This window comes from Python bivittatus, unplaced genomic scaffold (genome assembly GCF_059951505.1).
Source record: "Python bivittatus isolate LINGU-HERP-01145 unplaced genomic scaffold, Pbiv_v1 ctg000220_np1212, whole genome shotgun sequence".
NCBI lineage: Eukaryota > Metazoa > Chordata > Lepidosauria > Squamata > Pythonidae > Python > Python bivittatus.
This window is the reverse complement of record NW_028277048.1, coordinates 3,039,657-3,053,663: the sequence shown is the minus strand read 5'-3', so window position 1 is coordinate 3,053,663 and position 14,007 is coordinate 3,039,657. Positions and strand designations below refer to the sequence as shown.

The 14,007-nt window shown below is 41.1% G+C and overlaps 1 protein-coding gene across 1 annotated transcript; it reads left to right on the top strand.

Moving 5' to 3' along the window:
- Positions 1–1,482: 1,482 nt before the first annotated feature.
- Positions 1,483–13,435, top strand: CALR (calreticulin). Its single transcript, XM_007432102.3, has 9 exons — positions 1,483–1,671; positions 4,592–4,693; positions 5,120–5,323; positions 7,137–7,231; positions 7,497–7,706; positions 7,944–8,057; positions 9,463–9,606; positions 11,704–11,796; positions 12,337–13,435. Exons 1-9 carry the CDS (start codon positions 1,584–1,586, stop codon positions 12,538–12,540), a joined length of 1,254 nt encoding a protein of 417 aa, XP_007432164.1. The 5' UTR covers positions 1,483–1,583; the 3' UTR covers positions 12,541–13,435.
- Positions 13,436–14,007: the final 572 nt, after the last annotated feature.

Sequence of the window (14,007 nt, the reverse complement as noted above, 5' to 3'; positions counted from 1 at the left end):
AACTGGTGGCTGAACCCTTTAGCAGCATAGCTGGCATAAAAAAAAATCCCCTCTCACCCGTACAGGTGGTATGTGTCTTCCTCAATCTCAGGTCCTCTACCAGAGGCCTGGAAGTTTGAGGGTTCTGCGCAGTATCTTAGCTGTTCCTAGCACTGCACTCTTCTGGACAGTGCATCAGACAACACTCTGATGTTGTTCCTGGGATCTGTTGGAACCACTCTCCCAGCTTAGGAGTCATGGCCCCAAGTGCTCCTACCACCACTGGGACAACTTTGGCCTTTACTTTCCATATCCTCTCTAGTTCTTCCTTTAGGCCCTGGTACTTCAGCTTCTCATACTCCTTCTTCCTGATGTTGCTGTTGCTTGGTACTATCACCACCGCTGTCTTCTGGTTGATTGGCCAGTACCTGCCTGTCCATCTGGATCTGGAAGTCCCACAGGATCTTAGCCCTGTTATTCTCCAGGGCATCTCATACACTGTGTAGATGTTCCTGTACACAATGCCAGCTATTTGGTTGTTGCTGTTCAGCCTCAATTTCATCCAAGCACAATTATACCCACCCCTTTCTGTCTCTGCTAAAAATAGCTTTTGAAAAATGTCTTTCTGAAAATGTTTTAAAATAATTGCACTGCAAAATTTCAGTACTGTATTCTTCTCAGATTCTCTTTTTGTCAGCTATTTCAGTATCAGCTACAACATAGTAGTTTCATTGGCAATGTATTTTCCAAGAGCACCTGTTTTGGAGGCAGCTTCTACAAAGCCAGCTCTGCCATTAGGTGCCACAGTGCATGAAATTACAACACATTATTATAGATGTCTTTATTACTCCCGGAAGAGGTGCTTATGGGGTTTCTGTTTCAAGGGCTAAAATAACCTTGGATGCCTCGTGGAGGGATACTATTTGCTATTCTGTTCAAGGCAACAAAATGTTGAGGGCAACCTTTGAACCCTAGTAGCTCCCTATTAAAGACAACTGGCAGAATCGATTTGACTGGATATTTCGTTCAGCCACTAACAACAATTGGGTTTGGATGTGCTGGGCTCAATCGACCCAGGGCTTGACCAGATGGAAAGCAAAGGTACTTCTTCGTGTAACGGCTTGCAAAGCTGGAACTGACTTTGTTGGATTCCAGTTTGTACATACTACCCGACCAGAATGGAATAAGATTACTGTGGAGCGGGTGCGAAGGTTTCTCGTCCTGGCTCTTTAAAGGTTGCTAGCCTCACATGGGGTTGTGCAAAAGAAACGGTGACGCACACACAGCAGAGGAGGGAGGTCTCCCCCCGAACGCGTGGTCGTGTCTCATTGGCCAGGTCCAGTATCCAATAAGAAGCGGCCATCTGGGACGCCAACGTTCGGAGGTGCAGTCCAACCCGCCGTGCTGTCGGCGGGCCAATGGCAATATCCGTCCGGATCAGCACGCGCAATCAGAACACGGCGAGGGCAGGCATTCCACTAAGTGCGCTATAAAAGCGTGGCGAAAGCACCTAGCCGGCTGCAGTTGTTCGGTCACCGCTGTCAGGTAGCTGGGTGAAGGTCGTGCTTCTTAAAGGGCCAGGCGCCTCTCGCCACCGGGGAAAAATGACTCCCTTTCTAGCCTTCTGTTCTCTGCTGGCTCTGGTGTCGGCTGGACCTACCCAGTACTTCAGGGAGGAGTTCGGGGATGGAGGTGAGAGGCCGTCCAGCGTTGATTAGGGCGGGGGTGACGGTGCGGTGGTTCTAAGATGAGGGAGAGGAATCTAACGACGTGCAGATGGGAAGAATCGGGTGGGGGATTGGCCGGTCCGCTTATTTTTAGAGCACTGGTCCTAAAGCAGAATAACCCCGGCCCCGCTTGGGTTTCTAATCTGAGCAAGGTAGTGCGGGCCCGGAGGGGGAGTCGAGGCATACGGGCAGAGATTGGATGGCTTTAGGGAGTGCCGCCAGAATGAAGGGAGATGCCTGCGTGCTGGGAGGACTGTCGGTTTCTCTTCTCGCCTTTGCCTGCACGCACCCACTACCCACCCATTCCCGGCCATCTTAGATTGTCCGTATTTTTTGGCTCGGGAAGTTGCGCTATTCCAGCAGGTTCTCGAGGACAATGCATAACTAACAGCAGCATAATTTTTAGCAGGTCTTACAGTCGTCCGCAGATAAATATCTTAGTGATCTACCTTGATGGGTAGATTAACAGCATTTACATATTGCAGCTAATCGGGTGCAGGCAGGGAGCAGGCTGGTTTGTGGGATTTTGTGAAGGAGGCAAGATTCAAAGTAGGGGCTTCTTGTTGGGTTGTAACGTCAAATGACCTTAAAACAAGGAAGGTATTCATAAGTGGCTCAGGGTTCTAATGTGTTCTGAACGAATTAAAAAAAATCAACCTGGAACCAAGAATGGTATACAGCGGTGTAAAATGGGTGGAAATTATGTTCACTTACATGCACATATTTCCCAGGTTCCTGTTGGAAGCTCAAGGCAAGGTATGTGAGGTTTATCCTCTTACTTTATCGCCCTATCAACACTCTTTGTGAAGGAGGTTGGAGAAGCAGAGAGAGATTACAATATTTAGACTTCCATGTTTTCCTCTTTGAGCCCAGTGGTTTAATTGATAGATTGGAAGTAGAGAAGAGATCTAAACATTTACCTTGAGTTTCTATAAGAAGGGTTGTACATTAAAGTAGCAATTCTGGGGAAGGCGAAGTGATCATGTCACAGCCATTTTAGAAAGAGATATCTTAAGAGGGAATCAATTGGATTGTAGTTCCTAAAAATCCTTTTGGGGGAATGTTATCAGATGATGAAAATTTGTCAAGGAGGGCAACTTAGCAGTAGATGTGACATCTTGTTGTGTCTAGTCTAGATCAGGGATGCACTGGGGAGTTGATAATTAAACCATAATCAGAAGGGGCCATGGGGACATAGAACATGGACTAAATAGATCACCATGGGATGTCTCTAGAACACACAAACCGCCCATTGTTGAGTACTGAAAATGGCAAGTGTAAGCTTCTGCTAAATGGATAGCTTAATTTCATATTTTGCTATATTTGCTATATTTTCTCTTGCACACCTACTGAAATGTGTTGTTTTTGTATGTTAGTATTTTTGTCACACATCACTGGCACAAATTTCATATGAAAAGATACATTGAGTAGTCTTGCATTGTAATGTAACCTCAAGTATGTAATACTGAAGGATCATAATAGTATATTTGGTAGCTATTAGCATTAGTTTGTGATGATGCATCTCTGATACAGAATCCAAATACAGTGCACTGGAATAAACTTGAATTGGGGATGTTTGAGGTAAAGCTTTTGTAAGAATTAATGCCTCTCATATTGCTTTGCTTTAAAAATACCTGAGTGTACTATTTTTCAAAAACAAGACACAATAATGCAAGCCATTTGATGAATTAAGCTGCAGCATATGCTTGCTTTCCAAAGATAAACCCCATAGAACTCACTGGGACTGATGAATAAACCTATGCATAGGATGATGATACTAAAACTCTTCCACTGTGAATGTTTTCACTACACAGATGTTCCACTAGCTGGCCTTGCTGAAATGGGCTGTAGGGTTTAATAAATTAAGGCCAGATGTCTAAATAAACTCTAGTTCAGTTCTGAACCTTTATATGTTCATTTTTGGGGGCATATCTTCTATTCTGACTAGTATGCATGTATTTAACAATTACTAAAAACCACACTGAAAGCAGACAGAAATAGAACCATACAATAATGTTATAGGGGAAATGCTGTGACAGTTAGCAGGCATATACATGTTCACCATGAATGGGAAACAAATTTGGCAAAAAAAAAAAAAATGCTTTGGAGTTGATTAGGAAAAAGTCCTTGAAATTTTTCCTTTGAATCTGCAAAGTTGAACATACAGAATGTATTAGCTATTTTCAGGTATTTGTACAGTGTAAGGATCAGAGCACCTAGAAGATCAACTATTATTCTTCCAAGTGCAGGAAAGCTGTACTGCAGCATCCCCAACAGATGGCCATTCAGCCTCTGTTAAAGTGAAAGAGACCACCATCTGGAGGGCAGTCTGCTGAGCAGCTAGGAAATTCTTCCTGATGTTTGAAAAAATTGAAATCAGCTGTTATTTAAACCTATTCTCTTATGTCATCTTAATTGCATTTGCCTATCAAAGCATAGTGAGATCCGTACGTCATAGTTTGAGAAGTTTTGATTTCATGGCTAAAAACTTGGATTCTGATCATTCTGACCCTCTCTCTGTAGATTTGTACATATTCGTAATTGCCTTTGCTTCAAGAGAGGTATTGATTGATTTAAAACTAATCAGAAGTGTGGGCCTTTAATTTTTTTCCACTAGTAATAATCTTACAGAAACAAAGTGTTCCTGTAGTTCAGTATTTCCAAAACAACATAGAAACCAACTGGGGAAAAAATGTAAACTTGTTGCAAAAGTCATGCTCTGTGAAGACAGCTAAAATGGCAAGGTCACTCATTTAAGAAGAAATCTTTGCCTTGCCTTGGAACCTTTGGGGAATGTTAGTAGCACTCCAGCATTATACAAATAATGTATTTTGAATCATTATAATTTTTCAGATTCAAATTGTGTTGCTTTGTTCTCCTTTTAGATGCTTGGACAAGCCGTTGGGTAGAATCAAAGCATAAATCAGACTATGGAAAATTCATACTTTCTTCTGGCAAATTCTATGGAGATGCAGAAAAGGACAAAGGTAAGATGATGATGTAATAGAGTGATCTTCAATAAGTCACAGGTGGACCTAAGGCCTTGATTATAATCCTACGCATTATTAAACTGGTCAGTGACTTCAGTTGACTTCAGCAGCTTAACTGTTCATGTTGTCTCTTTCTTCATAGCAGAATAAATATTTGAATAGTAAATATGTTGATGTTTACCAGGCCTACCTAATTAATCTTTGGTCCACTGCTTTGTACTTGAGATTGCTTCTTTGGTGCACCTTGATTTTTAATATAGAAGACTGATTGTAGCTTTTAATCAAATTGCTTAACTACCAGCATGATTGCAATCCTTTTTCTTAAGGATTGTCTGTAATCAGTCTTGACTATTAACGTCCAAATGACAGTTATAGTACCCTTATTCCAGACAAAGAATTTAACTGTGTGTTTAATCTTACCAGGACTTCAGACAAGCCAAGATGCTCGTTTCTATGCCATTTCTGCTAGCTTTGATTCCTTTAGCAACAAGGACAAGACTCTGGTGGTGCAGTTCACAGTGAAACATGAGCAAAATATTGACTGTGGAGGTGGATATGTAAAACTCTTCCCTTCAACCCTGAAGCAAGAAGACATGCATGGGGATTCTGAATACAACATCATGTTTGGTGGGTGCCTGCTTGGGAAGTGAGGGAAGATGTTTGCTTGGTCATTTAATGATAATCAGTAAGATGATGTTTTGAAAACCAGCAACCAATGAGCTTCTCATGGAGCAAATTGGAAATGGCTAAATATCCTTGTGAGAATCTACAGGTGATCATGGGAGTGCCAGTTACACAGTGTGAGGAATAATGCCAGTCTTGCATGATGCTGTATAGTATTGAGGAATAATCTAATCTGGTTATTGAAATCTGCTCCTTGAATAGCACACATCTTAGGGAATGACATTTTCTTCCCTTGATAACAAATTAGGTTGTATAATAGTGAATTTCCCTCCATCCTGCATTCCCTTTCAGGTAAGGAGTCCATATCAGTAATACTTGTGAGTGGAACCAGAACTACCTGCAGCCTATGCACAAATAGACACATCTGTTCATCTAGCTTTAATTCTCTTAAAATCCCTTTCACAAGCATTTAGACAGCACTATTTACAATATGCAGTGCATCTCACACTTTTGCATAGTGAAGTTAGAGGCTAGAGTATGGATAGCTGTTTCTAACTGCTAACTAAAGCTGTTCTGCTTTCCTGTGGGCTTATCCCTCTTAGTACTTGATGGTTTCCAGTCTACAACGAAGAACCCATTAATGCTATAAGTAACACTGCTAATGGTCTCTCTGGTTAGCTGACTCTTTGGGATATGGAAACTCTTTCACTCTGGCAGTGAATTCTAGACACTGAGCAGCAGGCCAGTTTGAAAGCATGTTACTCTATTGTTCCCTGAGAACAGAAGATACGTAGTACTGCTGGTGGTGTACTTCAAGTAATTGAAACTCCCAAAGTGTAGGAGGGCTTTTAAATGAATGTGTTTCAGTGCTTTCTCCTCTACTGTGGTAGAGAGGAGGTGTAAGAACGTATATATGGAACGTCTTGCAGGGCTTGGCAAGTTGAGATGGCCGGGCATGTTTCTTAGTACCCACTGTATAATGCAGATACGCATATTATAATAATCTCTAATACTCTCAAGAGAGCCAGTTTGTGTAGTGATTTAAGACACCAGGCTAGAAACCAGGAAACTCTGAGTTCTAGTCTTGATTTAGGCATGAAATAACTGGGTGACTTTGGGCTAATCACTCTCACAGCCCTAGAAAGAAGGCAAGGGCAAACCAGTTCCAAGATACTGCCAAGAAAACTGCAGGGACTTGTCCAGGCAGTCGCCAGGAGTCAAGACTGACTCAAAGACACAACAATACTCTCAAGAATGCAAGAGTATGAAGATCAAGTATATTTACAAATGCTGTTTATGGATTATAATCCTTGCGTAATATACAGTGTTGCTTCCTTCTGTGTTGCAGTTCATAAAACTTGCTGGGAAATAACGTTACACGTTTTTCTTTTATAAATTACAGCTAAATTGATTTGAATTTATGATTAGGTTTGTTACAATTTTTCAGTTTTTATTAACTATATTTTACACTCAGCTTAGAATTATTACTTTATTCATAGAGCTTAAAACTAATATTTTATGTTAGTAATACAAAATTTCATTTACTGCTGAAATGGCTGTAATCCATGTATCTATCCCCCTCCCCAGCATAGAAGGAGAAAATCATTTCCCTCTTTTCTTTCTTCCTTCCTCATAGCAATTAGGCATTGGAAAAAAGAGTAATGTTTTAGGCTGTCAGATCCACCATACCCTAAGCTTGAAGGTTGATAAAGGTTTTGGTGTGGAGGGCAGGTGAAATGAATTGTGCTTCTGAGAGGTGATACAGGATTCTCTCAATACAGGCTCGGCTAGATGTGTGTATGTGTTCCCAATTTAGGTCCTGATATCTGTGGCCCAGGTACCAAGAAAGTACATGTGATCTTCAATTACAAAGGCAAAAATGTCCTGATCAATAAAGATATTCGTTGTAAAGTGAGTATTTGGAATTGGGGGGGTGGGGGGGGTGGGGTGGGGGAATGGGAATTCCTTTCCATGATAGCACTTCAATGTTAGCAACGTAATGATATATGCTCCAAGGAGAGTGACAGAAGTGAGAGGATCTGTGAAGAAAAGTCAAGAGAAATATTGCAGTGTAGTATGGTAGCTCTGGTGAAACTAACCCTGGGCAGGGAGAAAACAAATGCTAGTAAAATTGACTAGAGAGGAGAAATTGGTAACAGTATAACTTTCTTGATAGGATGATGAGTTCAGCCACCTCTATACCCTTATTGTTCGGCCTGATAATACATATGAGGTTAAGATTGACAACAGTAAAGTGGAGTCTGGCAACTTGGAGGATGACTGGGATTTTCTGCCACCCAAGAAAATTAAGGATCCAGATGCAAAGAAACCAGATGACTGGGATGAAAGAGCAAAGATAGATGATCCTGAAGATACGAAACCAGAGGTCAGTAGATGCTAATGATTTATAACATAAATATATGTATCATTCAAGAGCAACCTGCACCAAAAAAACTTTTACCAAGGAAGAGTCTTCAGGAGGAAACAAGAAATGGATTGTGTTTTTTGTGATAGATATGGTGTTACTGTTCTGTAAATGAACATTTTGTTGAACACCAATGGAGGTTAGGGTTAAAAAATTACATAGAATTTGCAGTGTTTTTTTCCCCCATCTATATTATAGGACTGGGATAAACCAGAGCATATTCCTGATCCTGATGCCAAGAAACCTGAGGACTGGGATGAAGAGATGGATGGGGAATGGGAACCACCAGTAATCCAGAATCCAGAATACAAGGTAATAATGGTTAAAACAATTCATCCAGTGTAGGTGACTAGGAAATGGGCTTCTAAAAGAGAAACATTTTATAAAAGAGAATCCTCCTTTTTTTACAGAGGGGAATGTGTCCACTAATTGTGTACTTTAAAAGAAAGTTTTTTTTTTTCTTTTAAAAATATGGATTACATGAAAAGTTATTTGTTACATTTGCTTGAATGCCACCTGGTCATGTGACTATAGGCAGCTTACAATAATTTCATAAGACAACCATAAATGTTAAAATCTTTAAAAATCCAGTACCTTCTGTAAAGCTCACTTTCCAAAGCCCTGTAGCAGAGGAAGGTTTTCATCTGTTTTCATAAAGGATAAGGGCTGTCCTGGCCTTAGGAGTCTACTGCTGAGAATACCATGTTCTTGGCAGTCTATTTACTCCATCCAATCCTTCATAGCCTTCACACAAAGCCCAACAACCTTTTCAGCATCCTTAACAAGAAATGGCAAGTTGAATACTGGCCAAGAGTTACAGAACACTGAAGTTCAGCAGGCCCCCACTCTTTTAATCTTCCAAAGAGCACTTAAGATCTGGCTTTTCCCCCAAGTGCTGGGATAGGGTAAGATTGATGAGATGAACTTCTTGTGGGCTGCATGTGAAAGTTTAGCTATGGTGCCAGGGTTTGATTTTAGTTTTGATACTTGTGGTTTTAATATTTTTATTGTACATAGATGTCCTATCTGTTGGTTGTGAGCTGCCCAGAGTTTGGTACAAGACAGGTGGCTATATAAATGTTTTAAATAAATAAATAAAATCTAGGAAGGCTAGATCTATGAATGGCTTTTTAAGGAGAGACCCACTACCACAGCCACTTCCTTTAGGTAGTTGGCATTAACCCCTTACTTATAGATACATTTACCACCTGCTGGATCCATGGTGTTGTGATCTTTCTGGCTGCTTGTATTACCCAAGAGGGGCAGGGACCTAATTATAAGGTAGCTGAGCTCATTTTGCAGAAGATTGTGTCATTTCCTAGGATGTCACAGGATCTAAAGATGCCTGCATTACCTCTGTCATCTCATGAGATGTTTCCTGTCTGGTATCCAGCTTGGTGTGAATATGAGAACATTTGTTCTCAAGGTTTTTGGCAAATTGCTCACAAGGGAGGCGGCTCCTCAGAGTCTCATAACCCAGATGAGCCCAGGTTAGTGTTTTTGGAGTTCAGGCTACCCACTGAGTTGTCCTTTGATCCCTGGAGATTTCCCAAGCACTTACTGGAAACTAGTTGGATCTGTAAGGCATTTGGGGCGGACCAGCTGAAAGGGACTGGCTGTTTGGTCTTCTACATGCTTAAATTAGCAAATGCTCTATGTGCTACAAAATTTGGGAGTACTCTGGATTTTCCATTTCAAAACATTAAATGTTTTGCAGGGAGAATGGAAACCTCGTCAGATTGACAATCCCGACTACAAAGGGAAGTGGATTCATCCTGAGATTGATAATCCTGAATATACCCCTGATCCAAATCTGTACTTTTATGAGAACTTTGGTGTTATTGGTTTGGACTTGTGGCAGGTGAGTTCTTGCTTGTTTTCCAACAAACCTTTTAAAAAAGGAGAAGCCAAATGACTCAAGTATCTGTCCTGATGATTGAGAGTTGTAGTATCTTCATAAAAACTACAAATTATTTTGACTTCTACTTTCTGTATTATTCTGGGAGGCTTACTCGTTTAGCAACCACAATTGGGACTGACAACTTGGTCATTAAGCAAAGCGGTTGCTAAGTGAAACTAACTGTGCTTATGATCTTTCCTCAGCTTTCCTTTGCTTTACAGACCTGCAAAGGTTGTATACGCAAGAATTGGTTGTAAAGTTACTTTTTCATCACCCTGTGGTAACTGCATGGTTGCTAAATAAGGCAGTCGCTAAATGAGGACTACTTGTAGTTGTACTTGTGAAATAAATACTCCCTTTTACTTATTGTATATCTTGCAGAGGAGTGGGGGAAAAGTCAAGGATGTTGGCAGTGGCTAATTGGGGGTGGAGCAAGCCTGTTGGGTACGCCATACTAGAAACTCCTCAAGGAAGAGGGAGGAGGGTAATGAGCACTAGCCTTGCGCTACTAGTTGTAAAATCTCTGTGGTATCTCTGGATTTTGTTCTTTGTGAAACCTGTAGCATCCAAAACTTTCCAAGTTTTTTCTTTAACATGTCAGACCTGAATGATTTGGCAGAATTTCAAGAACACAGTGGTTTCTTCCAGGTTCAAAAGAAATTTCAGTTATAAGCTTACTTTTTAATGGAAGAGGGAGGGTAAATCAGACGACATTTGAATAATGTAGACATTATTTCCCAAGCTTTATAGAGCTGGGATTAGGTCTTTTTCAGTACCAGTTTATGCAGCCTTTTTGTTGTGGTTGTTACTTTATGCATATAGAGGAAGGCCTTTTGCACATGAATTAATAGGGTTTTTTGATTTAGGCCACCTAGTCACTGTAGTTGAGGCTTCCAAGGAAAGCTTTCCCCCCTCTTCCAACTGGAGCACTGGTGAGATTGTGGCTATAGTATGGTGATAATATTAGTGCTCAAGTGGGGTCTTAATTTGATAATTGTGAACATAAGGCTAACTTCTCAAAAATCTTGTTAAAAAAAGGCTAGAATGCGATAGCAGCAGCAGGGTTGAGCCTAAGAGTAAAAGGCTGGAGTTTCAGACCCCCCTCACCCCAAAGCCCTCTGGGACAACACCCCCTAGTTCTGCCTTCTACCTTGGTGTAAGGCTTGGTAGTTACTGCTGCTACCACCTGTCTTCTGAGAGGATGCCTTTTCCTGGTTTTCTTCCTGCTCCCCCCACTCCACCTTCTGTTCCTTTGTGGGGGAGATGGACCAGTCTCCAAAGAGACAAATTTTATTTAAAAGAGACTGTAAAACCCAATTCTCAAACAAAAGGCCTTTAGCAGTGGATGACATAAAAACATAGGGCTGCTCAAATCACAGGAAAATGTACAAGAAAGCATAAGGCTTTGAACAATCCTAAGATAATGAAGATCCGCTGCAACTATCTAGAAGCAACTCTGAAGTAAAAAAGTGTTAGTTTGCATTCAGTACATTCATTCATTCATTTGTATATCCATTCAGTACAATGACTAATGACCATCCTGATTTTTTTTGCCAGTGAAAAGCCCCATGTAATTGATACTTCAAGGGCTATCCTTCACACCCTCACCAACTGAATGCTTATTAATAGAGTGCTACTACTAGTAACTATGATACTACCATCTATGAGGGATAGTGACTGTTCTGGTGTAGCAGCCTCTGTGCTATAGAGCTTCCTTCCCAATGAATGCAGCTGCAGACTAGTTCAACTGAGTAGTAACTAATTTTATTTTTTCTGTAGGCTTGGGGTATTGTATTTAAGGCAGCAGTTTCAGCAGATAAATTTTTAGATTGTAATTCTCTGGTAAGTTGCATTTAGGTATAAATTTCAACATTTGGTCAAACTTGGAAGTTATAACTGCCATCAGTGGAAAAGCACTTCTAATTGTGGTCAGAAACCAATAGGAATGAATGTTATGCTGGGTAATGTGGTCTGCCATCATTTAGTTTGACAAACTGTCAAAACATTGGCAAGCCTAGCTAGGGAGCTTAGCACTTACTGTTCTACCTTTTGTTTCAGGTGAAATCTGGCACAATTTTTGACAACTTTCTGATTACTGATGATGAGAATTTTGCTGAAGACTTTGGCAATGACACGTGGGGTGCTACTAAGGTAGGCAATTTTTCTTCATAGAGAAGAAGAAATAATACCTGGCTTTTATAAGGCATTGAAAATTAGAAACCTATATCTTGTTCTTAAATGAGAATGTTTTGTGTACTCAGTTTCCATAACTGCCGGTTAGATTCTTCTCTAAATTCTGTCAGATATCCAGTCTATTTGTCTAAACATTGTTTCTAATCTTGGCAACTCTGAGAAGTGTGAACTTCAACTTCTAGGATTCTTAGCAATGGCCATGCTGGTTGGGCAGTTCTGAGAGTTGAATTCCACACATCTCAAAGTTGCAGAGGTTGGGAAATACTGGTTTAGAACTGTGTATCGTCAGGATCAATTTTGACTAAGGAGATGCAATTTTAAGTCCAACCTCAGCCATGGAAGCTCACTGGGTAACTTAGGGCCAGTTCTCTCCTTGCCCAATCTGTGTCTCACTAAATGCCCACTAAATCAAAAAGATCTTGCCTGGCCCTGTTAACTACGATGCTTTCTTCAACAAACCCTGATTCAATAATGTATTTCTTTTAAAATTCTCATTAGGACGCTGAAAAGAAAATGAAAGAGCAGCAGGATGAGGACCAGAGAAAGAAGCAGGAAGAAGAAGACAAGAAGAAGAAAGAAGAGGAAGGAGAAGAGGAACCTGAGGGTGAAGATAATGAAGAGGAGGAAGAGGAGGAGGAGGAGGAAGAAGAAAAGGAAGAGGAAGAAGAAGAAACAGAGGGCCCATTGAAGGATGAGCTGTGATTGGGGGTTGTTGGGTATACTTGTTGGCTGAGCCTCACCCTGGACTTGTACCATGCAGTTGAACCCAACTAAGGAGAGGGGATAACAGTAATGTCTCTATGAGACACAAGAACTTTCTTTTTTATTGGTGTGTTTGTCTTAACTCCTTCCCAAGTACCATCAATTATTCATTCATGTGTGTAGGGGGAACTAGAACCTGCATCAGAAGAAGGCTAATTGTAGGAATACAGCCCTTTGAAAGGGGGATTATACCATTGACCTTCCCTCCCCCTCTCTTGTTTGTGGCCACTTTTTTTCAGTAAAAACGTGCCTCTACTAGCCCTTCTCAATGGATGTCAAAAGCAAAACTCCTGTATTCGTCTCAAGTTTGCCTTTATCCTTTGAAGGTGTGAGGAGTATCTAGAGGGTGTGGGAGGGCTTGGTAGCACAGGTAGACCTGCTTGCTCCAGATTTCAAAGACATTAAATTGAGACAACCAGTATTATACCATGTGTAAGGCCAGTGGTATTGATATTGAGAGATCCTGACTTCAGTCAGGGAATAGGCGCTTCTAACCAAGTCCTTCTGTGCCTGCTTTACAGATCAGGTGCTTCAAAAGCACTGAGTGTACTGAGCAAATTTAATTTTTAATTCTGCATTCTAGCTTTTAGCCTATATCCTTGGGTGTTGGGTCGTTCAGGGAGGGGCCTTGTAGAGCCCCAGCAGGAGGATTAGGGTAGGAATTTGGGTGGGTGTTCACATGTAAAAGATCTCTCTTCAGGCAGGGAGGAAGGGTGGGAAGGGCTTCTGGAGGTAGAAAGAACAATATCAGATGGGTCATCCCACTTGTTCACACTTGAATGTATGAAAGATCGAAGAAAATTTCTATTAAATTAAACTTCACATCTGGCCCATATGCTGATCTTTTGTTGTCTATTGCTTGGGGTTGGATGGGAATTGCACCTTAACAAAAAACTTGGTGTTAATTATAAAGCTGTTATGCATGGTGATACTGGACCCTTACAGTATATATTCTGAGAACAGCTAATCCTTGCCGAGGAGTGTTGAGAATAGAAATTGGTGAATTAGCTGTTCAGAGTTTACTTCTCAGAAGTAATAGCATGGCAAGATGAAGACAAACTCCTGTCAAAAGAGGAACAACGACGATCGTTCATTTTCTGTACTCTTTGATTTTTTTTTTTTAATCGGCTTCTGTCAAGTGCCCTTCTTCGTGAGATGGCTATCCCTAGGAAACTCGAGTGGGATATTGGCAAGCTAGCCGCAAAATTTTAATTGCTAGTTCGGGGAAAGGACCGCTGTAATTTGATATTACAGCCAATCCCATACAAATAAAAGCTCCGCTGTAAACAGGAGTCGGAAAGTAAAAAAAAATGGCATTTCCTCCAAAACGATTCTATTCCGTTCCACCAGCAATCTTCCCCCTCCCTCCTAATTAAGGTGTCAATCGAACGCCGGTCCACGCGCCAC

What these genes read in the sequence shown, in the direction of transcription:
- CALR (XM_007432102.3), top strand. Translation starts at nt 1,584, where the DNA reads ATGACTCCCTTTCTAGCCTTCTGTTCTCTGCTGGCTCTGGTGTCGGCT. An exon ending in GGAGGAGTTCGGGGATGGAG is followed by an intron (nt 1,672 to 4,591) that starts GTGAGAGGCCGT and finishes TTCTCCTTTTAG; the next exon opens with ATGCTTGGACAAGCCGTTGG. An exon ending in TGAATACAACATCATGTTTG is followed by an intron (nt 5,324 to 7,136) that starts GTGGGTGCCTGC and finishes TTCCCAATTTAG; the next exon opens with GTCCTGATATCTGTGGCCCA.